Source organism: Balaenoptera acutorostrata, chromosome 1 (genome assembly GCF_949987535.1).
Source record: "Balaenoptera acutorostrata chromosome 1, mBalAcu1.1, whole genome shotgun sequence".
Taxonomy (NCBI): domain Eukaryota; kingdom Metazoa; phylum Chordata; class Mammalia; order Artiodactyla; family Balaenopteridae; genus Balaenoptera; species Balaenoptera acutorostrata.
This window is the reverse complement of record NC_080064.1, coordinates 168,860,779-168,887,074: the sequence shown is the minus strand read 5'-3', so window position 1 is coordinate 168,887,074 and position 26,296 is coordinate 168,860,779. Positions and strand designations below refer to the sequence as shown.

The 26,296-nt window shown below is 45.0% G+C and overlaps 1 protein-coding gene across 1 annotated transcript in view; it reads right to left on the bottom strand.

The window, feature by feature from the left end:
- Positions 1-26,296, bottom strand: part of SMYD3 (SET and MYND domain containing 3) — a 716,908-nt gene that overhangs the window by 85,593 nt on the left and 605,019 nt on the right. The window contains exons 9-10 of the mRNA XM_007167174.2: positions 24,831-24,918; positions 20,479-20,653 (exon numbers count right to left, since the gene is read on the bottom strand). Of these exons, the coding sequence (XP_007167236.1) occupies positions 20,479-20,653; positions 24,831-24,918 (263 nt within the window). The remainder of the gene's footprint in view (positions 1-20,478; positions 20,654-24,830; positions 24,919-26,296) is intronic.

The following is a 26,296-nucleotide window of genomic DNA, read 5'->3' as shown; positions in this document are numbered from 1 at the left end:
GGACAACAACCTTCAAATGGGCCCTCAGTAACCTGGTGCTGACTCTGGAGAAGGCCAAGGTTTATGCATGTGTCTGTGTCTGTGATGGAGGCTCACAAGTAGGGCGTCTTGAATTGAAAACCTTGCCAGACATCACCCAAGCCAGTGTTACGGGAGCAGAGTTTGTTTCTTCCCTCAGTGATGGATGTGAGTTTCCTAGAGCTCACTGCTTTCCTTGAGGGAGGGAGGAAAGGCCTTGTCAACTCTGTGTACCTCCATGTTTTTTAGCCGTATTGTATAATGAATGGGCAGGACTGGGGCACCCTTACCACATTCAAAGAAGCTGAAAAGGATCTTTATGTCTCATCTGACTTAATGCCTGGCTCAATAATCGGCCAAGAGGCTGGGTCTCACTTTTTAGGGGTCATTTACATGCGGAGCCCCTCTGGGTTCAGAAACTCTCAATAAATCAGTGTGTGTATAGCACACTCATTCCCAAACTCAACAGCTATAGTTTTGGTAGCCTTTAGGCTGAGAATTCATCCTGTGTCAAATGGAGAGGCAGTAAATAGGGTAGAGCACTTTTACCCAAGTAATCTCCGTAGAACCCCAGAGTTCCATGGGCAGTTAAGTACTCCACCTCTGCTTTATTCTGGGATTCTAAGGCATCGCCAGTTGTAAGCTCCCCATTGATTTAACAGCAGTTTTTTGAAGGTATGGGGAGAAACACCTGATTACAAGAACAAGCAGTTTTGCTTTTAAATTATAAGAGCTTACATTTACCTATACAGGTACTTATAGACTCCCTTCTTCAATATCTCAGTAACAGTTTGTATCTAATCATTTTTGCCTTCAGATTCTAAAGGTTTTCTGAGTCACTTTTGACCTTTGGAAGTTATCTTAAATCTCACGGTGATGAATTGCTTTTTATAAACTTTTCATGATCTTGATTTCTTTTGCACCTTTAGGATAAACAACATAACTGAATCCTATAAAGGAATATTAGATTCACGTGCCTTTTCTTTTTGATAAGTTTATAGTTTCCTCTTTTCCTTAACTGAATAACATGTCACTAGAAGGTATCAACTTCCTTAAGTGTCAGCTGGAAGCTTTTGATAGATGCTTGGAGATGGAATTAAGGTTCTTCATAATGAAGGAATCATCGTTTCAAGAATTGTCACACCGTCTTCTCATTTCGAAACTTCTATGATCCATTTCTTGAAATCTGGCAATTTCTATCACCTTTAACCACACTACCTGGGGTGTGGCAGAAAATTTGCCTTTACAATGGTACTTTATAACAGTCTTTTCTTTCTTTCTTTCTTTCTTTTTAAATTTATTATTTTTGGCTGCGTTGGGTCTTCATTGCTGCAAGTGGACTTTCTCCAGCTGCGGCGAGCGGGGGCTGCTCTTCGTTGTGGTGCGTGGGCTTCTCATTGCGGTGGCTTCTCCTGCTGAGGAGCACTGGCTCTAGGCCCGTGGGCTTCAGTAGTTGTGGCATGTGGGCTCAGTAGTTGTGGCTCGCGGGCTCCAGAGCGCAGGCTCAGCAGCTGCGGCGCATGGGCTTAGTTGCTCCGCGGCATGTGGGATCTTCCCGGACCAGGGCTCGAACCTGTGTCCCCTGCATTGGCAGGCGGATTCCTAACCATTGCGCCACCAGGGAAGCCCAGTCTTTTCTTTTTAAAAACACATTTTGTTTGGGGATAATTTTAGATTTATAGAAAAGTTGCAAAGATAGTACAGAGTTCCCATAAACCCTTCTCCAGTTTTGCCTGTTGTTAAGATCTTACATTACCAAGGAACATTTGTCATAACTAAGAAAGCTATGTTGGCATACTACTGTTAATTAAGTTCCAGACTTTATTTGGATTTTACTAGTGCTTCTGCCAATGTCCCCTCTCTGTTCTGGAATTCAATTCAGGGACAACACTGCAGTCAGTTGTCATGTCTCCCCAGTCTCTTCTGGCCTGTAGCAGTTTCTCAATCTTTCCTAGACACTCTTAAAGAGCATTTGGCCAAGTATTCTGTACCCGGATCTGGGTTTTTCTCATGACTACATGGGGCTTATGGGTTTTTGTAAACAGTATCAGAGGGGGCATGATAGGCACATGGCATCACTGATGACACTCATCTACTTGGTTAAGGTGTTGTTTGCTTGGCTTTTTCCACTGCAAGTAATAGCCTTTCTTTCATTCTTTCTTTTTTATATAACAATCTTTTAAAAGGCATTTTAAGAGTCAGTGAAAGGATCTAAGTTAAAATTTAACCTTGGTGCGCTATTTTAAGAACTCACTCGAGGGGCCATGAGATGAACAGGTCTCTGGGAAGAGTAAGTCTCGACATTCTGTGCAGGCGGGGCGGCCTCAGCGCATCTGCACCCCCTGCTGTGTGCCAGGCAGGTTGTTCTGACCTGGGCCGGGAGGAGAGGGAGGCTCTGGGCACACGCACTCCTGGGTCTTACCTGCAGGACCCTGAGAATGAGCGCCTCCTTAAACCTTGCACCCTGCACAGTTCACTTGCCTCACCCTGCTTCTGACACTGATTCTAAGATTTACTCCAAGTTTAGACACGAGAATGTAGAAAGATGTGCTCTTTATTTTAGGATGAAGTGTACCGTAGAGGCTCTGGGATGTCCTGCAGTACCTTGTTTAACCCACTGCTTCTCGAATTAATTTGATCAAAGTCCTTTTTTTCACTTAAGAGGCCTTTCTCCACCTAAACCTACAAATACTCTTGGGGAAATGAGAATAGAGGAGAAGGCAGTGGACCGGGTCCAGCCACCTGGGCTCTGGACCGGAATCTGCCTCTAGTGCCACCTGCCTGATGTGACCAAGCTTCCTCGTAAAGAAATGCTCTTCAGAGCCTCTGCCATCCTCAGCCACATTTCTGATGCGTTTAAATGGATTTCTTTGACCTCTCACTCACCCCAGGAAGGCTGTGCTTGCACTTCTGTGAGCTGTGGAAGGTCATGCTGACAGTCCTCTGGGAGTGGCTGACCCCTGTCACCATGCTGGGGAGTAAAAACCATCTAGATGGGCAGCTGAGCACTCAAAGGCTGACCCCTGTGAGAATGGTTATCAGAACCACTCACTGCTCCACCGTGAAGGCCGGCGGGCTGCAGCTAAGCCCTGCCCTGCAGCCCAGCCCCCCATGAACCTTTCTGTCCTTTAACTGCCAGGACTCATACACAACCTTAATAGAATGCACTCCTGTTCTCTGATACAGGATCTTTAACATCTTCTGAAGAACACTGTACCGGCAGGCTACTAGGCTGAAAATTTAGGAAGCAAATTACGATAGCCAACCTCATTTCACAGTTTTGAGTAGCCCCGATGGAGCAATCTTCCCTTTCAGACGATCACAGCAACGTCCTGAGTAATGACGGTTCAGCCCACAAGCGGGAGACCAAAGAGGGGGATCTAATGTTCAGGCTCTGTCTCGGCTACTGACAAGGACTTTTAGGACACGGGGTTATATTTTTCCTACTAAATGACAGTAGTATTTAGCAGCATGTGTACATGCAGAAACAGGTGTAGAGGGCCATCCATCAAATGAACAACTCATACAAGGAGTCTCTGGGGGAAAATCCCACATTATGGGAATGGGAACCTTTTCAGCTATATGACAAGGTGAGCTTAGAGGTCAACAAGGGCAGCTATTCACTTTATTTTTAAAAATCTGTCATCTTTTGTAAAAAGAAGAACGGTATGGTAGAAAAGGTATGACACTTGGAGTTGAATGGTCCATGATTTAAATCCTGTCTCCTGAGGAAAGTGTCTTAACTTCTCTGAGTTTCAGTTTTCTCATTAGTAAAATGGGGATAAGAACACAAGGATGACTGTAAGGATATCCGATTGACAGTGATACTGTAAGATCAAATGAGGTAACTTGTCTAAACCGCTTTAGCCAGTGCCTGGCACAGAGAAGGTGAGCAGCAAGCACAGAATTTCCTTGCACTGCAAGCTTCCTTTTCACTGGGGATTATCTCATGGTTGACGTATACGGTATGGCCTCAATTCTGCACAAGCTGGATACTCCAATGCCCCAGCTTTGAGAAGGTCTCAAAGACAATCCAGAGAGGCAGGACGCCATTTAAAGCAGTCTCTACTGTGCAGCACGATCAGAACAGACACCAGTGCCCTGAAGCAAGTCCAGTGGAGCAACCCGCTATTACCCAGAGCTAAGGCGTCTCGCTCTCTCTCGACATTATTGAAGGCTCTTTCTCCCTCCTTCTCCTGTTATCTCTCTGCCCACATTTTGTTAGCATTTATACTGCTCACGGGCAGGAACCAAAAGGGCAGCTAAGACTTGTATTTCCCTTGTAGTCATACCCAGTCTGCTCTGAGCGAGGCGGGTTTTAAGCACAAGTGGGTAGATTAACGTGCATAGATTTCAAGGTCCAAGGTGGTCCAGGGATCGTTGCTCTGGATGGTGCCTGGTGACTAGACTGTGATCAACAATTAGCTTAAGGCTTTGATTTCTGCTAAATACAGGTGTCCTTGGGAAAGCCAGCTCATAGCTTGCCAGTCAAGAGACGCCAGCAGGGCAGAAGGATCTGAGAGTGGGTTTAGAAGGAGAGGGCTATAGGGAGACAGCAGCGAGGCCTTGGCCCCTTAGGGGCTAGAGGAGCCACCAGTGGGGGCAGAGGGGAAGGGGTACAAGAGGAATGGCATCAGATACGAAGGTGGGGATGCCACAGACTAAGTTTGCTGCACAGACACACCCAGCATCAGGATCAACAAAACTAATTCCTGCATTAACTTTCGGGGGAAGTGACAGACCTCGGTTCTTCATCCTTTCTGTTCTTCTCTCTCCAGGACTGCGGATGTAGGTGGCTTCTTGTTAGGCAGGGATGTCTCCCTGTTTTCACTGGTTTGGTCCTCTACACAGCATCTAGGAGGTGCCTTTGTAGCACAACACCTGAGCCCATGCGGTCAGGCTCCTTCGGGCCAGACCAGAAGCCCCCGGCTCCTGCCAAATATTAGCCACCCCGCAGGGTGTGACCCTCACAAGGGTCTCTAAAGCTACTGGGAAAATACCTTTTGTCAAAACCCAATTCTGGCCAATTTGGTTAGTTTAAATACTGCTGTGGCCAGGGGACAAGGATGACACCACGTGGGTTACATATAAACAGACATCGGAGACCTAAGAGGTGAGACGGGATAAAGCCGAAGCCGTGACTCAGTCCAGGATGGCCTGGCTTACGCTGAGCTGAGCTGAGTGAGGCTGGCTTTCGACAAGGCTGGACCTGAATCCCTGCTGCTCCCTTACCTCGGCCCCTGCGCTTCCCCCCTGCTGCCCGGCCTTGGACGCACACCCTGCAGCGTTCAGGGGCCGGCCCCGAGGAGTGATCTTTTCTCGCAGGACATCTCGAGGGAGGTGTTTATGTGTTTATGCAGGTTAATTCCAGGCTCGTCCAAAGGCCACCGAAGGTGCTAACGCTCTTGAGTCGGTGGGCTTTACGCGTTCCATCTGCTGCTGAGCACCTCGCAGTGGTGCACACTTCCAGTCGGCAGACTGGCCTAAATGTTTTCAGCTGCAGACAGATGAAAGCTGGCCTTGCTGGCGGCGTACACTCTTCCGTTCGCACACATGCTCTTATAAGGCAGTGGAGCTCAGCGCACACTCACTCATTCGCAGCTGGGGGGCCGCTACGGTGCTCGCAAGGATGCTCCAACGTGGACCCACGGGTGACTCCAGTGCCTCATTTTGTGTTTTTACTGTCACCAGTGTTAAGGAAACCTTGACAGAGCAAAGCCAAAAGAAAGGTGTGCCTTGAGAGAAGCCCTGAGAATCAACCTTTAAAGGGGCAACTTTGCTTCTGATTTGCCAAGGAACTGGGGCATCAAACAGGAGCCTATTACCCAATTCGACCCCCATCCCAAGTGATCAGACTTTGTCAGGAGCTGGGGTGATTTTTCAAAATATTTAATAACCTGCAATACGGCGCAGTCCCTAACCAATCGGAGCGATGCCAGCCTTAGCGATGGAGCAGGTCCCAGAAGGAGTGTAGTGCACCCCCCTTTTAGGTTCCTGGATGATGGGAAAGTTTCAGGACAGGAGCCTGCGTAGCTGCACAGAGGGTCTGGGGCAGTGACTGCTTGCCAACTGGGAAGAAATTACTTTCATGCTATTACGAGCACTAGTCAGCACCAAGTCGAGGTGATTCTCGGGCCTATTAAGGGTTGGGGGTGAGGGTGTGGACACGAGGGAAGAAGCACCGAAGGAAGAAAGTCTCTATAACCTTCGCCTTTCTGATCACACCATGGTATTACCCACGGGAGTTTGGTCCCCGTAACTTGCTACTGGATCAATAACTTAAGAATAAGGAAGTTCTAGAGAGAATGAAACTCCCCCCCCAGAGCCAAGTCTCACATTATTAGCCTGGGGGCTGGCAGGCCATTGGAGACTCAGACCTGAGACACTGGGAGAATTCTTCTCTGTCTCCGGGGAATTCAGTTCAATCCTCCAACAGACTAAGACCATCTCCTCCAGGCACCGCCAGCTTAGATTTCTACTCAAAACACATACACTTGTGTCTGGGGAAAGGCAAGCATGAAGTATATACTTCAGTGAAAAGTTGAAAAGCATGGAGGGTAAGTTAATTTTCAAAGAAGAAAGTCAGCGGCACAACACGATGGAATGCATGATTCACCTCTGCAGAGCAGACACTGATTCCCACCTGGGAGAATCACCGAATTAGTTGGCAGTTGAAAATATGATCTCTGACTTTTCATTAGATCTTACATTTTATTTTAAGACCGTGAAACAACACGGGATTAAAAGTCTTATTCAGAAACAGAAGTGGAAAGGAGAATTCGGCGTTTCTCTTTGTTCAGAGAAAATACTTTCAAAGGTACTTCATAACTAAAACTTAAACGTAGGTGGAGGCGGGGGAGGATGCATGGCTTTCCTTGCTTGGTTCCTGTTGGATAGAGAGACAGCCTGTGAGCTGGGGGGCAACAGACACCTCCCATGTACAGTCCTCACCAGCTGCCCTGGGCCCAACCCTTGCTGACAGGTATTTGCAGAACGCTCAGGTCTGTACGGCTCCCTATGACTGGTGTCCTGGGAACAGGCACCAATCAGAAGCCATACCTCTTGGGGGGGTGGGATGGGGGGCGAGAAGTAGTGGGAGACATCATTCAAGTATGAAATGCTCTGCCACTTACCAGACGTGGGACCTTGGGCGAGGTAGTCAGCTCTCTCAGCCACAGCTTTATAGCTATAAACTGGGGCTAATCACTTCGGCTGTTACCTAGACAGGCAGATCTAGGTTCAGGTTTTCTCATGCCTGACACTACAAAACATAATTTTGTAGGCCTACTTTAAGGAAAAGAATGCAAAGTTAACAAATACAGGATTGAGAACAGGGTTTTAGAAGGGACTCATGCAAGTGGAGGATCCTACAATTTCAGTCTCATTAGCTCCACGGTAAGTCCACTTTTGCATACCTGCCTATCTCAGTTGAGATAAGAGATGAGGATACAAAAGTGCCTTGCAAATTGTAAGGCATTATATAAACAAATGACACTGAATTCTTCTACAAATAAATAATGTGTACTGTGTGCTAAATAGTATGCCAAGTGTAGGAGACAGAGCTACGAAGAAGACAGACATGTTCCCCCCCTCCCCTTATGGAACCCGGAGTCCAGAGGCACTGCATCATCATCTGTGGCAGGATGTCCTCTGAATCCTGAATACAGAAGTGAAGCTCATGAATACAGAAGTTCTGACTGCTTACCTGCAACACTAGCCCCTCTCAGGGCTCTCCAAGGTCCTGATTCCTACACCCAGCTTTCTGGGACTTGGGTTCTACTCAATCTCAACCTCTGCCTTCTCCTCCTTCCCAACCATTGTCTTCTTACTGACTGCCACTTTGAAACCCCCAGAGCAACAAGCCAACCCTTCTAACCCCATATTTCCAAACGTGAATGGACAGTGGCTGCCAAGGTCAGGGGGGCAGTGGGGGTGAGTGAGATTACAGGATAGAGAACAACTAAGGAGCGTAGGGTTTCCTTAGAGGGAGACAGTGAAAATGTTCTAAAACTGATGGTAGTATTAGACGCAAAACTCTGTGAATATACTAAAAGCCACTGAATTGTAAACTTTAAATGGGTAAGCTACATGGTATGTGAATTACATCTCAATAAAGTTGTAAAAAACTATGAATGGAGAACCATTCAAGAAAAGTTTAGAACACAGAAAAAGACCAGAAAAAATAAACTGAAGAAAAAAAACTTGAAGAAACTGAGATTATTCAGAAAATGGGAGAGAATTTTTTAAAAGACCAATTACCCTTAGATTTGAGAAGATGTTGAGTTCAAAAAAATAAGAATCGGGAGCTATGAAAAAGAAAATTTTCAAGAACGAGTTCTTATAAATTTATAAACAAAATTTTTGCTGAGATATAAAAATTCCAATAAAGGTCTGGAAGATTAAGTCAAGGATAACTCTCAGAACATAAAGCAAAAGGCCCAAGACACTGGAAGTGGAAGGTTAACATCTGACTACCAGGACTTTCAGGACAAAAGAACAGAGAGAATAGAGGAAATGGAATCAAAAAGGAAAAAATAAAGAAAAAATTTCCCAGAGATAAAGGAAGACAGGAGCCTTTAAAATGAAAGGATCTAGCATAAATGAAAAAATATCCATGCCTAGATATATCAACGTGAACTTTCAGAATATCAAGGAGAAGAGCAGAGCCTAAAAACTTACAGAAAGATGAAATGGTGATCAACAAAGAAACCCAAATCCAAGTAGAATCAGAAATGATAGATCTTAGAAGACAGGGTAGCAGGCTTTTAAAATAGCCATTGAAAGTGATTTTGAACTGAGAATTTTATATTCTAATTCTCCATTAAGAACAAGAGTACTAAATCTCCATCTAACATAGTGGGAAATCAAGGGACATTGCCTAAAGTTGACAGAATGAGAAATAGAGATTTCAGTATGTTGTCTGAAGTTTCACAGTTAGCCATTAAAAGAATTAAATAACCTTTATAATTTTTTAATGGAAAGGAAGAGGAAGGAGAGAGGATAGTACAAGCTAGAGCTTTATTTTTTCATAGTTAGGAGTAGACTATTTAGTTGATACACAAGAAACATAAATCAAAAAACTATTATTCAGAGGTATAAAAATAACTATCCGAAGCGCTGAAAACGGAAATGTTTTTAAAGAGTTGCTCTTAAGAAGCAGCCTTGAAAGTGGGGAGGGGTGAGGCAGAAGCCTGTTGCTTTTTATTTTAAAAATGAGATATAAGGGATCAAACCCATGCCCACTGCAGTGGAAGCTCAGAGTCCTAACCACTGGACCGCTGTGGAATTCCCTAAACTGCTCTTCCTAATAGCCTGGCACGAAATGTGCCTTCCTCTAATTCCAAGTCATATGTCCTAGTTCCTCCCCCTCTGGTCATGAGGAAGAGACTACCCCTGTCCTACACTACAGCCCTTTAAAGATTTGAAAACTTATAACAGGTCTCCTTTTCCTTCTCAAAGTCTTTGCATCTTGTGGTAAAACATCTCCATTTCTCATCGGCCATTTCTCATATGACATTGCTACAAGATTCTTCTCATTTCGGTCACTCTTAGCTAGGAACTCTCTAGACACAGTGCAATGGATGCGTGTATCCAGTCTCTTACAATTACTTACAATCATGCAACATAAGGTTGCATTATCTTTCTTGGTGACTGCACTGCACTAGTCTCCTGCAACCCCCCATATATATTAGCTAGGAGTCTTTATGTGGTATGAACCAAGAAATCCAATTCAAACAAGTTAATAAAAAATGAAATTTATCAGCCTAAGTGTTGTGTAACTCAATACTACAGGGCTGAATTTGGTTTCAGGCAATTCTTGAACAATGGGACCAGGATCTGTCTCCATTCCTTGCCTCTGCTTCCTGAGTTTCATCTCCATTCTCACTCTCTGTGGTCCCAAGAGACCTAACAGCCTGCATCTCCTGTGGCCATATGCTTCCTCTATCATGAGCCATAGGAATGGGCAGTTTACTTTCTTAATATTGAGAATAGAAGTCTAAGAATAGACCATCATTGGCTCTAACTGGTCTGGCTTGAGTCAGGTGACCAGGGAAATATGATTCTCTAGCTTAAGCTAATCACGCACTGCCCCTGTGGTCAATCAATCACATACAAACTACATGGCTAGGATATTTGAGGTTCTACTAAGAAAGAGAACGGAGGAATTAATGCTAGTGGGATATCCAAACATAATCCACTACAAAACACTAGAAAAATTCTCCAGCCTGTAACTGAATTTTTAATCACAAATGCAGACTTTTCCATGTATCCCTGTTTAAGTTCATCTTGTTGATATCGGCCAAATGTTTCTTAATTAAGGAGATAATTTTGAAGTTTGGTTTATTCCCCCAAAGTATTAGTTATTCTTCTCAGCTTTGCATCCCTTGCAAATCTGATATACATAACATCTATGTATTCATCTCATTAAGTCTTTAATAAAAATGTTGACTCAGAACCAAAAAAGTGGAGCTTTGAGGCACATGCCATTACATATTTCCCAAAAGGAGACTATCAATCTGTTAATGGCTACAGTTCAGAAACAGCTATTTAAAAGGCATAAACAAACCTTACTAGCCCAATTTTTCCATCTATAGGAGATGTACCAGAAGACATTATCAAATACCTTGCTGAAATCAAGGTGCACTCTACCTGTAGCATTTCCAAAACAAATGCAGCCTTCTGGCTATGTTCCTTAGCGCCTACAGCCCAAAATAGGTAATGCACACTGGGACTGAAAAACCTTCACAAGATGTATCACACGCTGCCATCAGGCACACTTTCTTACACAACTTCTCTGCCCCGGGTAGGGCCTCACTGGCCTCCCGACCCATCCTTTCCTCTTACAGCAGACAGACTTCTTCTCAAGCAGCTTAGCTTGTGTCCTGGTCCAAGTGAATACTGCTGCCCCCTTTAAAATTCTAGGAATCTGTTCTTGCAGAACTTCATCCCTAATGCATAACTCTAATGGTACAATGCTGCTTTTTCTTTCTCTCCCATGTCATAGCTTTTTACTTATCAGCCTTTGGACTCTCTTTACCACCTGTGAATTTTTTTCTTTCCAGAATTTTTACTAGACTGAGTAGACTAGTACAGTGGACAACATTCTTCTGCTTTGTCCATCATCCACCTACTCTCCATCTTTTGAATACCTTCCATCCATTCCACACCTTGTTACTGGTAGGGCTGCCAGCATGTCATCTCCCTTGGTCCAGGCAGCGGTGGGCATGAGACCCAAAGAGGCCAAAGAAGTCCATCCAAAACACATATTTTAAAATTTGGAGCTAGAGGAACTTCCCTGGGAGTCCAGTGGTTAAGACTCCACACTTGCACTGCAGGGGGGACTCAGGTTTCATCCCTGGTCGGGGAACTAAGATCCCACATTCTGCATGGTGTGGCCAAAAAATTAAAAATTCAAAAAATTAAAACAAAAAATTGGAGCTAGAGGAAACAGAACCTTTTCTTTTGTCACAGAACTAGGAGAACGTGAACTGGAGGCTGCTGGAGGCCACCTTCTCTACCACATTGTGGGGAGACCACCTGGGTGGTAAAGAATGAAGACAACATAGAGGAATGAGCAGAGCAGAGAGAAACAGATCCAGGGAGAGGAGGAGGGAAGGGCTGAGAGGAAGAGAGACTGTATCCCTGAATTCTGTCACACCAATTCTGTCCCTGGCTGTGCAGTTACGTGGGCGGCGAACCCCCTTGCATGCTCAGGCAGTCTGAGTTGGGTTTCTGTCACCTGTAACAAAAAGAATCTTGATAGATTCATGTAGTAGGAAGGCAGGGGGTACCTGGAAAGACCACTCAGCCCGCCGTAGTGCAGTAACGATCGATCCAGACCTTTATAACCGAGCAAACCTGGGTTCAAGCTGACTCAACTGCTCTTTTGGTAAATTACAACCAAAATAAAATAAATAAGCCTACGGTTTGAACCCCAAACTCTGCCACATACTTCTCATCCTCAGTCCCCTCCCATGGAGGACAGGACAGGCTAACTCCCTCCTCACTGTGCTGGGAAGATTAGAAGGACAAGCGAGCTGCCTGGCCCACAGGAGGCTCTTAATAAATAATAGCAATTACTTTTCAGTTGAGGAAGGCTGAAAGGTAGAGGAGAGCTCTGACAGTCCTTTCACCCATTCCTCTCAAAAGATGACGCTAAAATAGCGGACAGATGCTTCTGCGGTGGCTGAACCCGATTTATCTTACTTTGGGAGGATATTACGGTGATAGTCCCCATTACAAGTGAGAGCAGATTTGTTCCTTTTTATTTCTGAAGGGCAGCGTGATAGTGTGATTGGTGTTCTTTGTGCGGGAAGAGCCATTTCCAGCAGCCTTGCATTCTTTGCAGAGTGAGCGCTGACTCCACTCCCCTCGCTGCTCCCAGGGCCCCGCCCTCTGCCCTGGTCAAGGCTGCGGCCCGCTGCCCTCTTGCACTCCAGTTTCCTAGTCCCTGGTGGGGCCACTTCCCTTGAACATATTACACATTTTTTCCAGCCAGTGTGCTCTCATGAGCTCAAGAGCTTTGTGTTATCTGGGTCAAAAGACATTTTTTCGAGCTCAAAATAACTTGGCTCTCGCAAAAACTGGGACCTATCATTTTCGGGGCCATTTATTCCCCACCTTTCATTTCTTTGAAGGACCTCTTACTGTTCCTTACAAGTGCTATCACCATTCTCCATAAGTGATCAAAAGCATGAGGCTTGATAAATCAGCTTTACTTGTGCAATTTAATTGAAGGTCCATTCATCTATCGTTGGAGAAGTTCTGAAAACTCAGTATGGACTTCACTCAAAATACACAAATAGCATGTGACCAAAAAAATTGTTTTTAAATTACAAAACATGTATTTACATGAAATTGAAGTTGGTTTTAATCGATTCTTTTTGAGCCTTTCAAAGTTATGTCCATCATTTCCCATTTCTCAGGCCTGCCTGATTTTCTGTTGGCTCCCTACAGGGGAAAATGGGATATTTTTTTCTCTACTTTCTCTTCCAAGAGCTGAGAAAAAGGAAAAGAGATAGCAGCTATGTAGCTCAGGGGCAGCCAAGCAAGAGATTGATTCAACAGGAGAAATTTAATGCATCCCAGAAGATTCCCTAGGATTTGATATCCTGCTGCTTAGGGTACAATCTACTGTAATAAGAAACTGAAGATTTTCTGTCAGGAAAGTCAAAGTACTCAGTGATGGCTTGTGAAAGTTTAAAAAAAAAAAAAGTGAAACGCAATAGGACATGTTTTTATTCTGGAAATGCTTTCTTAAATAGGAGGACAGGAGACCATTTCTCAGAGAATATACATGGGTGAACACAGAAGATGAAATGTTTTCCTGTGCAGGTACCTAACCCCAGGGTGGAGCGCGGCTTTCATCTTGCTCCCCAGGGAGGCTGTTTACCGGGAATCAGGCAAATGCAACAGACAAGAAGTATGTCCTGTGCCCCGACCTAGCCTGGGGTGTCTAGAGTCGAGGTAAGTGTGGGGATGGATGACGCTGGCCCGCGGCTGTGGGATTTTCTTGTCCGAGAGGAGGAATGTGGCTCTGGGCAATGTGCTGATCTAGCAATCCTAGCACAGGGGGAGTGGGCGGAATAAAGTTCAGCAGAGGATTTCAACACTATGATCCAGGATAAAGCAGAAGGTGGGGTCTCTGAACAATGGTCAGGTGGTGGCCCTCCGGTAGCCAGGAAAGACAAACATACAGAGCTGTGTGGCCAGGAGACAGCAGGAAGCATGGGTTTCACACGTGTCCTGCTGTGCACAGCGTGTTGGGGGCAATGTGTGGGTCACCTTCCCCTCCCCAGCAGGGGCTGTACATATACCAGCAGCGCCCAGTCATCTGTGCCACCCTTAAGTCAGGTGGGAAGACCCAGGTTGGATTAAGGCTTGGTCTGTGAAGCTGTCACCTAGGCCTGTCTGCTGTCACCAGGAGCTCTGTCAGAATCTGCAGCTCTTGTTCAAGGGCCAGAGGCCTGGGGTGGTGGCAATGGGCAGAGGAGCTGCGGCATCCAGGAGAATGGGTGGGCTCGTGGCCGCCCCTCCCCTCTTTCAGAGGGGCTGGAGGGTCAGAGCCTCATGCCAGTTCCATGCACAGACTACCCTTCGTTTCTCTTTCGGAACTAAAGCCACAAAGCTGGGTCATTCTCTCGCAACTAGTGGGGTCAGAGCTGGAACCACCCAGCACACTGGTCAATAAATGTCTTTACCCAGACACACAGGTGGCATCTCCAGCAAGATGGTTAGAGCGAAAGGGAAGTTAGGGTGTTTTTAGAGGAGTGGACCACTGAAGGCAAGATGTTTTCATTTCTCTGCTGCCCCAAGTAAAGTGCAGTCAGAGAAATCACTCATCGTGTTCTTCTTTATCCTCCTACCAAAAGCCTCACACTAGCTCCAGGTTATCTGGACCTGGAAACGCGAGTAACTAGGCATGAGCTCAAGTCAGTAGTTTAATAAACACACGTGCACCTGAACTGCGGCATCTCATCATCTGCACTGTTCTCGCCTCCTTCCTCTTCCTCTTTTCTCTCCTTCGCCTTCTTTTTCCTTTTGTTGTATTTCTAGATTCTGAATTAAAAGAGCCCTTTGGAATTAAACGAAGGGGCTGATATTAAACAGATTAAATTAAGAGTGCTTGGGCCTCGATGGGCCCCTACCCCAACTGCCAGGCGGGTGGTCACTGCCCCAGTGTCAAGACAAGGGGCCGTGACTAAGAAATAACCTCACAGAACTGGCAGCAAAGAAAGAGAGGCCCCGATTAGAGGTATCAGGTAACTCGGTATTTTACACAAACATGCACACAGAGCTCAAACTCTCATATAGGGGTTTGGCCACCAAAGATACTTTAATTGAAAATTACAGTGTGGAAAAAAAATGATTAAGTGGCTAAGGGATTACTGTCCACATCAGTAGGCAGAGAATAAAACATCTGTTCATTCACTGGGTGAAATAATTCTGTAAACCTCACCATGGAAGACAGATTGCAAACAAGGTGAGTGAACAGAACGCTGGGTGAAGCTCCGATTCTCAGGTCCCCTCCTGGCTGGAGACCCAGCTCTGCTTTACCTCTGGGGTCCTCCTCTGTGAGTCTGGCTGAGGAGAAGTCCTACAGCTGATACCCCCAGCCAAGACCCTGCCCTCTAGGAATGAGCTTCACTGACAGGTATACGGACGCAAGCATCCTCCTGGAGCAGCCCAACAAGGTCTGTGACACGGAGAGATGAGGCAACAGTAGAGCAAGGCCAGGTAAGTGCCGAGTGAGTGAGTGACTGCGCCCCGGGTAACGTGCACCCACATGCTCTGCTGGCTCTTGGACTAGACAGAAACCCACAGAAGACCAATTGTAAACATCTTCAGAAGAAAAGCCAGCTTGAAAACAGTCGTAGAAGGTACTGCTGTGATGAAACCTTACATTTCATCAACTTATCTGCTAAAGCTTCTGAGGGAAAAGTCAAAAAATTACTGGCAAAATCAAAACGGATACGGCTGCTATGTGATCACTGGCAATCTCTGAGTTACAAACACTTACTTGTAACTACGTCATGTACACAAACCACCAGCTGCATTTTACTGCCATTCTTCCCACCATTTTTTTTTCTGACAACAAAGCACAGAAAACGATGAGATAAAATCTTACGCTTTCACGATTTCTACCCCTTGAGGAGGACTTCATACCCCTTGCGCACTCATGTGTAAGACCCTTCGTCATTCCTGTTCTCCTGCCTCTTTCCAGGTAACTTACAAAATGTCATTCCCAGCACTATTTTTGGATGAGTAAATCAATACAAGCAAACCTCACTCTATAAGAACAGACTTTGATCAGGAAAAGGCCCTTATATATTATGAAATGAATTTAAATCAGATATAATCAATATCATGCTATCCATTCTTAATTCTTTTGAGAAAAGAGGAACATTTTGGTGGATGGGGGACACAATTTGGTAACTAAGAACAGACTTTGATCAGGAAAAGGCCCTTATATATTATGAAATGAATTTAAATCAGATATAATCAATATTATGCTATCCATTCTTAATTCTTTTGAGAAAAGAGGAACATTTTGGTGGATGGGGGACACAATTTGGTAACAGTTATCTACAGTGAAAATGTACATAACTTTTGATGCAGCAAGTTAGCATTTAGGAATTTATCATATGGATTCACCCTATGGCTTCAGTCACATCAGAACAAAAGAATGCAAGTACGTGGCCATTAATCATAGTATTGTTTGACATGGTAAACATACATGGAGACCAGAGGGACTGATGGACAAATTATGGTAATTCATGAGATGATATACTAGGTATCTGTTAAAAAGAATGAGGTAGACATGCAGGAGTCGATCTGCACAGATGCCCACACTTTGTCGTAAAGTGAAAAAAGCAAGTTATGGAACATAAGACAGAGAGCGACCTTATTTTTTCCTTCTCTCTCCCACTAAGGAGAATTCTTGGCTTCTCCATCCCTTTTCTCCTTGTCACCTTTCCTTCCCCACCCACCGCGCCAGTAGGCATATTTAATAGATCAGGATTGGGACCAAGTCTCTCCCCAAGAAAGACGAGAAGAAGACAGAAAGTGAGGAAAGGAGGGAAAAGTGGGGCTTTGGAATATATTCAGACGAGTGCCTCACACATGGAAAAGTTCAGAAAGAAACTTACCATGGCTATCTTTAGGGAGTGGGACACGAGTGTGAAAGACGAGGATGATTTTTACCTTTCCATCATTTTGAAAATGTCCTTTCCTAGGAGTATGTATTATTCTTACAACAAAAATTAACAGAACGTGTGAATATATTGAAATGGACTTGAGGTTACGGGGAGGGGGAAGGGTAAGCTGGGATGAAGTGAGAGAGTGGAATGGACATATATACACTACCAAACGTAAAATAGATAGCTAGTGGGAAGCAGCCGCACAGCACAGGGAGATCAGCTCGGTGCTTTGTGACCACCTAGAGGGGTGGGATAGGGAGGGTGGGAGGGAGACGCAAGCAGGAGGGGATATGGGGATATATATATACATATAGCTGACTCACTTTGTTATAGAGCAGCAACTAACACACCATTGTAAAGCAATTATACTCCAATAAAGATGTTAGAAAAAAATTAACAGAACGTGTGAATATATTGAAAGTCCTCCTCGAAGCCTTAAGAAGCCTCTGTACCTCCGTATCAGCCTCTGGTTCCTCAAGAAAATCAACTTTAATTTGTATTCAACATAATTTAAATCTTAGTTTTCAAAACTATGTTCAGTTTCATTTTTGTATTTCTTTCTCCTTTTTTTTTAAAAAACTTATGGCCTACATTGATCATGCCGAGCAGACTTTGACGGGCTAGTCCAGGGGACCTCAGCGTGACCTGTCACACCTTCTTCAGTAAGAAAATGCTTTCCAAGTTCTAAACTACCAACTGGCAAACTAACTTTTGGAACCTAATTCGTCTTACAGCTGAGGTTTGACTGACTTGTATTTTTAAGTAAAATTTGGGAAATACCTTTACTTAATGTTGGTAGCGCTGACAGATGACTGCATATATAATCACAGATACACACACAGATACTCTCAGGAGAAGTATTATGAGCTAATACTAAAGATTACACATTTAGTTGTATGTGAATTAATTCCAGATTGCTTTATGAAACATAAAGAACTTAATATTTTATGTTGCAGCATAAAAGGAACTTCTATTGAGTAAAAATAAATGATGGAGTGACAAGAAGGGAGCTGAGGGCAACGTGGTGATTTGGATAAAAATGGAATAATGGACACCTTCCCCTCTAAGGTCAGCAGTTGAGATTTAGCCAAGGTCAGCAGTGACAAAATCATCACTAGAGTCTTGACCTCAATCTAGTTGTTGAAAACAGTATATTAACACTGTAAAACTGTTACGGCTGATGGCAATCCAGTCACCTCTCAGTAACGCGTGCCTAACTGCCTGTGTCCTTGGCTACAGGTGGACAAAAAGCCCACCCGGAGCATTTGCCGGGAGACCGTGTAGACGGGGCAGGCCCACAGCGTGAGTTTCCTCGTGCACACCTGCGGGGTGAAAACCACTGCCCACCTCGGGATTCCTACCTCACGCTCTAAGATTGTTAAAGGACTTGCAGGGCATCTGACCCGTTAGTTCTTTATTTTCACTTTTGCCTGAGCTAAAGGGAAAAAGGGCCAAGTCTGTCGGCATCCACCCCTCTCATTTCTCTTAGCTCTGTTGGTCTGGATTACTGATAGCCCTTTCCTCTGCTACAACTTTGAAAGCAAACAGTTCAGATCTCACTCGTTTGAAGTGGATCATTGCAGATTTGATTTCTTGAAATACAGAACACCACAGAGCAACTCCTTAATAAGCTCCAGGGAGGAGAAACGGAGGGAAGCTTGGAAATGTGTCACCCAGCGTAAGAACAGAGGGTAAATTTACAGAGAGATCGTGACCTGCCCAACACCAGGGAAACATAACCAAAAGTATTCCAAACAACATGGAGTACATTCTGTGGACTTGGCCTCACTTACAAGAAAGGCCTCTTTGTTTGATTCAAGTTTAAGTCAGTGAAACTGCCAGTTAATTAAGGGGATAAGAAAGTCCTTCAGAGAAGCCTTGGGGGCTATGGAGAAAAGAGGATTCAAAAGTACATGGAGAATGAGCTCCCTCAAAGGCATGCGGCTTTCTTAATGAAGCCGGGGGACCAACATATATTCCTGTGCCTGGGCGGTGGGCTCAGCGCACTTCCAGTCCCAGACGGCAGCGGGGCGAGTGGCCGCTGAGGGGGTCTGGAGGAAAGAGGATTTTCCATCTTTGTCTCCTGGCCGGATTCCATCCGCTCACCGGGCAGCCTGTGGTTTGGCGTCCTGAGCCCGAGCCCTGAGTTCAGAGGGGTAACGCCAACTGTCCCCAACCTGCCTCTCATTGCAACACAGAGAACGAACGAAGCCTTATCTCTTTGTATTCAATTCACATTTTCTGAGAACCCACAAGATTCATCATATCTAACAGACATTTCACGCTCATGGGAAAGTCTACAGTCCCAGCCCTCAAGGCAATCTCTTAGAAGTTTGATTAAAGCTGACTCACAGTCTGGATTCCGAAGCTGTTCAACCACAAGGAACCGGGAGAAACCACCTAGAGAAGTTCTGAAAAACACCCTCAGGGTCACCCTAGTGCCGTGGCTGGCCTATGGACTTCTGCCATGCACCTGGCTGGTGGGTCTATGCCATCTCTAGGCTCTTCTCTGTCTGCACCGTGCTCCTGGCTTCCTGACCAAATGTGTCATTTCCGGCTTCCTCCCTTTGCCCGGACTGACATCCCAGACCCTGGACTTGCTTCTGTTCTTATCGTGTTGATCCTGGTAACTTCCCAGCCCTGGTGTCTTCTGAGGCTCTTCGTCAAGTGGGGACAGACGGCGCCCTGGGCTCTGCCTCCCTCCCCTCCTTCCCTGAGGGCCACTCCCCTGCCGGTTGCCCATGTGGCATAGGTCTAGACCTGGATCCTCCCTTTCCTTAGCCCCTTAGGGCTGACATCGTGTCTGCACGGTCTTCAGAGCTGGGAAACTCAGTATCTGCCTGGAATGGTGCCCCTCCTCCGCAGGGGCCTCCCCCAGCCTCCCCAGGTCCCAGATGCTTTCAGGGCACCTTCCCCGCAGTGAGTGACCTTGTTCTGTGCTGGAGGCGGCTATTGCAACCTCAGATGATGGTATATGCGTCTCTGTGCCCTTTCTTCTGGACTGATCTATCTCATCTTCCAAACGTATGTTCTTAGCCCACTGCAAACCAGGGTCCCACACCCACCAGCACCAAATTCTCAGCACTAGACTTCAACACTGCCCTCCCTCCGAAAGCTCCCCTGAGTTACCAGAACGTTTAGGGGCAAAACACGCAATGGTCTGGAGGAGCTGAGGCCGGTCAAGAAACAATTCGTTACCAGTAGTTCCTTCCCCTGACTCAATGACATGTTTGAGCAGGGCTGTCTCCCTGCTCTCCTGCTTGGGTCATAAGGTGATTATGAGGTCAAATGGTTCAAGTGAAGGCACCCCGGGAACCATAAAGCCCTGAGAAATGGAAGAAACCAGTACTGCTGTCAGCCAGGTGGAGGGTCCCACACCGGCGTCCTCACCTAGATCGGCAGGGCTAAGGCCACAGGCCGCAGGCCCCAGGCTACGTCTGTGCCGAGCCCCTCTCTGCTCCCCCAAACTCTGTACTTGCCTCTACCATGGCGAGCGCTGCACCTTATTACAAGCACTAGCTCCACGTGCAGACAGCATTTCATCAGTCCCTGCACACCCACAGTGCCTGACACACGGAAGGAAATTTACAAATGAGGAATGAACGCATCAATGAACAAAGGTGTGGTTTTACACACTGACTGAGAAGCAGATGGAACACTCTTACAAAGCAGCAGCGATCAGGATGATGTCAGGCTCTCTCGAGCCTCTGCCCCAAGTAAAGACACTGTAGCCCTTACTTTAGCCCCTCCCCGGACTCACCTGTACGGCTCCATGGTCCGAATGCCGTAGAACAACGCCTCCTCCAGCAGCCCGAGGTTGATGCAGGCGTCCATGGCGCAGTCGAGCACCTTCAGCTGGTAGATGTTGATATCGGGAAGCCGCTCAGCGTTGCTGCTTAGGATCGCCTGGCACATGGCCAGAACCTGTTCCCACTCTGTTATTAACCTTAGCTAAGGATTCATTGTCTTCATCAAGAAAAAACAAAAGTAAAATGAGATTCTCGAAAAGGCTGAAGAGCTCCCAGGCACGGGGGGGAAGGAAGCGCCCATTATTTTGCACAGATGAGAGCTGCCTGAAAACACACTTGAGAAACAAAAACATGTAAGTGGTGTCTCAGAGAAGGAAATTCTGTTTACATCAACAAACCATCTTCCAACCAAGCCTGTGCTTTGAGGGATTAGATTTCCAGAGAACCATTCTTCCTTCCTATTCCTACATGTATTCTCTTTAAACCTAGCCATGAAATAAATGCAGCTGTTTATTAAATGAGCTAAAGAGTAAGATAGTTCAGTTTAAAATTATTTACTCTGTTAGCTTCTGTTTCAAAAACGATCTGAAATTAAAGACGCTTTAGAGAGACTCCTTTTAAAAAAGGAGGAGCTCATTTTTGTTTCTGTGTCATTTGAACCTTGGGCATATAAGAAACCAAAAACACAACCCAGGCACACGCTAGGGGAAACAACTTAAAGAAATCCATTTCCACTGGATCTCAAATTTAAGGTTTTTGATTATAAAACAAAAGTGATTCAAGTCTATACTTAACCAAATAAAGCTATTCTTATTTTAAACCCCCAAAGTAAAAGATAAATATTAAGAACATGTGGCTTATGTACATAAATTGCAGGCAGGGGGAAAGGATGCTTTAAAAAGGGTGGGGAGAAGACCCAATCTTCACTTCGGAGCCACAGTGACTTTCCCATTAACCGTGAGTCCATAACTGACTCTCATGGAGTCCAGTGCGACCTCACTTTTTAAAACTGACGAGGCACTCAGACGACTGAGGACGTGGTGTATGCAGTGCGCCTCGAGTCCTGCAGGTGAACTCCCTCAGAAGCACAGCTGCAGGTGAGAGAGAAGGCAGGCCCCAGGGACCTGACACAGTTTCTTCCCTTTGATGCTGTGTTAGGCATGGCCGAGGCCAAGGAGGACGCTAGGCTGGGACTGCCCGTCTCCCGCTCCTCCCTCACCTGCAACCTGTGTAGCTCCGACTTCATCTGCTTCCACAGGCTGGAATTCCACAGGGCGCAAGGTTTGCAGATTTACAGAAATGGCACAGCATTTGACCGCAGAAGAAGCTGGATTTAAGATGTACAGATTGCCAACAAACACGTGAAAGGATGCTCAACATCAATCATTAGAGAAATGCAAATCAAAACTACAATGAGGTATCATCTCGCACGGGTCAGAACGGCCATCATCAAAAAATCTAGAAACAATAAATGCTGGAGAGAGTGTGGAGAAAAGGGAACCCTCTTGCACTGTTGGTGGGAATGTAAATTGATACAGCCACTATGGAGAACAGGATGGAGGTTCCTTAGAAAACTAAAAATAGAACTACCATATGATCCAGCAATCCCACTACTGGGCATATACCCTGAGGAAACCATAGTTCAAAAAGAGTCATGTACCACAATGTTCATTGCAGCTCTATTTACAATAGCCAGGACTTGGAAGCAACCTAAGTGTCCATCGACAGATGAATGGATAAAGAAGACGTGGCACATATATACAATGGAATATTACTCAGCCATAAAAAGAAACGAAATTGAGTTATTTGTAGTGAGGTGGATGGACCTCGAGTCTGTCATACAGAGTGAAGTAAGTCAGAAAGAGAAAAACAAATACCGTATGCTAACACATATATATGGAATCTAAGAAAAAAAAAAAAGGTCATGAAGAACCTAGGGGTAAGACAGGAATAAAGACACAGACCTACTAGAGAATGGACTTGAGGATATGGGGAGGGGGAAGGGTAAGCTGTGACAAAGTGAGAGAGTGGCATGGACATATATACACTACGAAACGTAAAATAGATAGCTAGTGGGAAGCAGCCGCATAGCACAGGGAGATCAGCTCGGTGGTTTGTGACCACTTAGAGGGGTGGGATAGGGAGGGTGGGAGGGAGACACAAGAGGGAAGAGATAAGGGAACATACATATATATGTATAACTGATTCACTTTGTTATAAAGCAGAAATTAACATACCATTGTAAAGCAATTATACTCCAATAAAGATGTTAAAAAAATAAAAAAATAAAAAAATAAAATAAATCTAAGCTAGTTCTGCCATTGGTCAGATTTGAGGTTCTGAGGACATCACCTGTGCTTTGAAGTAGGCCAGAAATAAAAATGCCTAATGTCGCTGTAAGAATTAAATAAGATACTGTATGTAAAGTTTTTAAAAAACGCTTCACGTGTTCTCTCCTGAGCCAGGCAGAATTGTGTACCTGGGACACAGTGGGAGAACATTTAGTGTCTTGCACAAGATCATACTGCACAAATATCAGTGCCTTCCTCCTCCTTTTACTGTGCCATGACCTCCGAGCGTGACCAGCTTAAGGAAGATGGGTCAGTGGAGTAAGGTTGATGGCATTTCCCCGCCATACACCCACACCCTGCCCGACTCTCACACAGTCCAGGGCTCTCCGACCCGCCTCCAGCTCAAAACCTCTTCCTCTGGTCCTAACACAGCATCCCCCATCCTGGACAGACGGCCCACCTGTCCTTTGCCCTCTCTCCGGCAAAATCTACCTTTTCCACCATTCAGACTCTCAGGGCACTGCTTTCCAACACATCAGTGAACACTTTTGATAAACCAATCAAGCCACTTGCGTGAGTGGGAGCTCCTATCTTTATTAACCCTCACAGGAAATATATTTTTCTTTCAGCGGGGGCCTCTGGTGTCATAATACCTTACCCCACAGGCCTGACTTCCTGGTTAGAACTTCAGGCCCCCTAACACATGGCTGAGGGCCTTTCTGTACATAACACTCTGTAATTTTAGGACCAGTCTGTTTCTGAGGAGTTGCCTCTGGTCTCGGAAGAGGCACATTTATTGAAGAAAAGTGACTTGATGACTTTCTGTTGTACTCACCTGACGTGCATGTTTAAAGTTTGCTGCATGTGGCCCCCAGAGGCTGGGGGAAGCAGTATCTTAGGCAACGCACTGGTTTCGTAACAGACTGCCACGCTAACTTCTGTGGCTTTTCATCCTAGGATTAGATATTTGATGGATTGTCAGGAGGAATGCCTGTCTCTTACACAATGCCAGACATTTCTGTGGCAAGACTTTGACTCTATTTTAACATCATGTTGCATGACCTCCATAATTATTTGCCTGTTCATTTACATATGTTCCAACTCATTTTAAAGAGGTTTGAGGTGACAAGCCTTAGAAGTAAAAACCAGATGCAGCCGCTGACAGGAATACATCTACTTTATCCCCCAGCAAGCTGGGAGGGACCACATGACAACTTCCCTTCGAAACACTGGCAACAGTCACCTGGCAAACAAGGTAAACCTTTCCTGTAAAACACCTCAGTGAGCAAAAAAATGGAATAATTTTAACTAAGAGGCTTTTCTCCCAAGCTAATGCTGACCTGTATTTGCTCATAAATTTAGTCCCTGGCATTTTCTGGGTGTTTACCACAAGTCACTCTGCTCCAGTGAGGGGAGGAGGGCAGACAGCCCACCCAAAGAGAACAGACTATCGATGACAGAACAGGCACCTTTCTGCAGACTTTTCCGTGACCATAAGATGATTGGGGGAAAAGAGAAAGGGGAACACAGTGAATCCACTTGGGAGTTAATCAACCCCTTGAGACTCAAAGACTGACAGACCACGGGCTCTTACAATCCTCCAGTGCTTACTGGGAGTGAGTCCTCCCGAGGTCCCCTCACTATTTACGCCAAGAAAATGTATTGTGAGGCAACTCCCATTGCCATTGCAGTCATGGTTGACTACAGTCATTAAATTATAAGGATTCCAAGTTATACTTTTTAGAGATGTAGGTTACGGGAGGAAGGGAATCCAGAAATTTGTTACCTTGTACATATAACGAGAGTACTACTTACTGTCCCACTAATCCTGCCTATAAATTTGGATTATCATCTAATGGTGGAGTGGAATTCATGCTGACCTTACCATATCTTCCTTAGCCATTACTGAAATTGTTGGCTGGGGTCAGGGATGCAACCTGTGACCACGGAACAGAATGAAGCTCTTTGGCTCGTGGAGAGGTCAAACCCTGGACATGGATTCATTAATACCAGGCTCCAACCAGTAAGGAAGCAATCCCACAAAACAACTCAATCCACAGGTAAAAGGATACTCCAATGTGCCTTCAGTTCTTCGATTTTTTTCAGGGATTCTTGAACTTCCTTCCATACTTGTTCATCACCAGTTAGCATATCAGCATCCTGTTCAGGCCAAATTAAAAGAACAGAGGAAGACAAATTCCTCAATTAAAAAATGGGCAAAGGATCTGAATAGATATTTCTCCAGGGAAGATATACAGATGGCCAATAAACACATGAAAAGATGCTCAATATTATTAGCCATCGGGGAAATGCAAATCAAAACCACAAGCAGATATCATTTCATAACTAGGATGGTTATAATAAAAAAGATAATAACAAATGTTGGTAAGGTTGTAGAAAAATTGGAACCCTCATGCATTACTGGTAGGAATGTAAAATGGTGCAGCCACTTTGGAAAACAGTTTGGCAGTTATTCTAAAAGTTAAACACAGAGTTACTATACAACAATTCCACTCCATAGATGTATATGCAATAAAAATGAGAATATATGTTCACATAAAAACTTGTGCATAAATGTTCACAGCAGCATTATTCATAATAGCAAATAAAGTAGAAACAACCCAAATTTCCATCAACCAATGAATGGATAAACAAAATGTGGTATAGCCATACAATGGAATATTAGTTGACAATAAAAAGAAATGAAGTACTGGGCTTCCCTGGTGGCGCAGTGGTTAAGAATCCACCTGCCAATGCAGGGGACAAGGGTTCAAGCCCTGGTCCGGGAACTTCCCACATGCCGCGGAGCAACGAAGCCCGTGCACCACAACTACTGAGCCTGCGCTCTAGAGCCCGCAAGCCACAACTACGGAAGCCCGCATGCCTAGAGCCTGTGTTCCGCAACAAGAGAAGCCAACGCAATGAGAAGCCCACACACCGCAACGAAGAGTAGCCTCCACTCACCGCAGCTAGAGAAAGTACGCACGCAGCAAGGAAGACCCAACGCAGCCAAAAATAAATAAATTTAAAAAAAAAAGAAATGAAGTACTAATACATGCTACAACATGAATGAACCTTAAAAAACATCATGCTTAGTGAAAGAAGCCAGTCACAAAGGACCACATATTGTATGATTCCACCCATATGAAATGCTCAGAATAGATAAATCCATGGAGACAGGAAAGTAGATTAGTAAATGGCTAGGGCAGGGGGTGGTGGGTAGGGAGAACGGGGGGGTGACTACTAATGAGTTTTTTGGGGGTGATGAAAATATTCTAAAATCAATCATGTTGATGGTTCCATAACTCTTTGAATACATGAAAAGCTATTGAATTGTATACTTTAACTGATTGAATTGTACCATATGTGAATTATATCTCAATAAAGCTTACATATATACATATATGTATGTATGTATTTATCAGGAAGGGGAACAGAGGCAAGAGGAAGAATCATTTGTCAGGAAACCCATGGATAACACTTTTTTTTTCCTTCAAATAAATATATTTATTTATTTATTTATTTATTTATGGTTGCA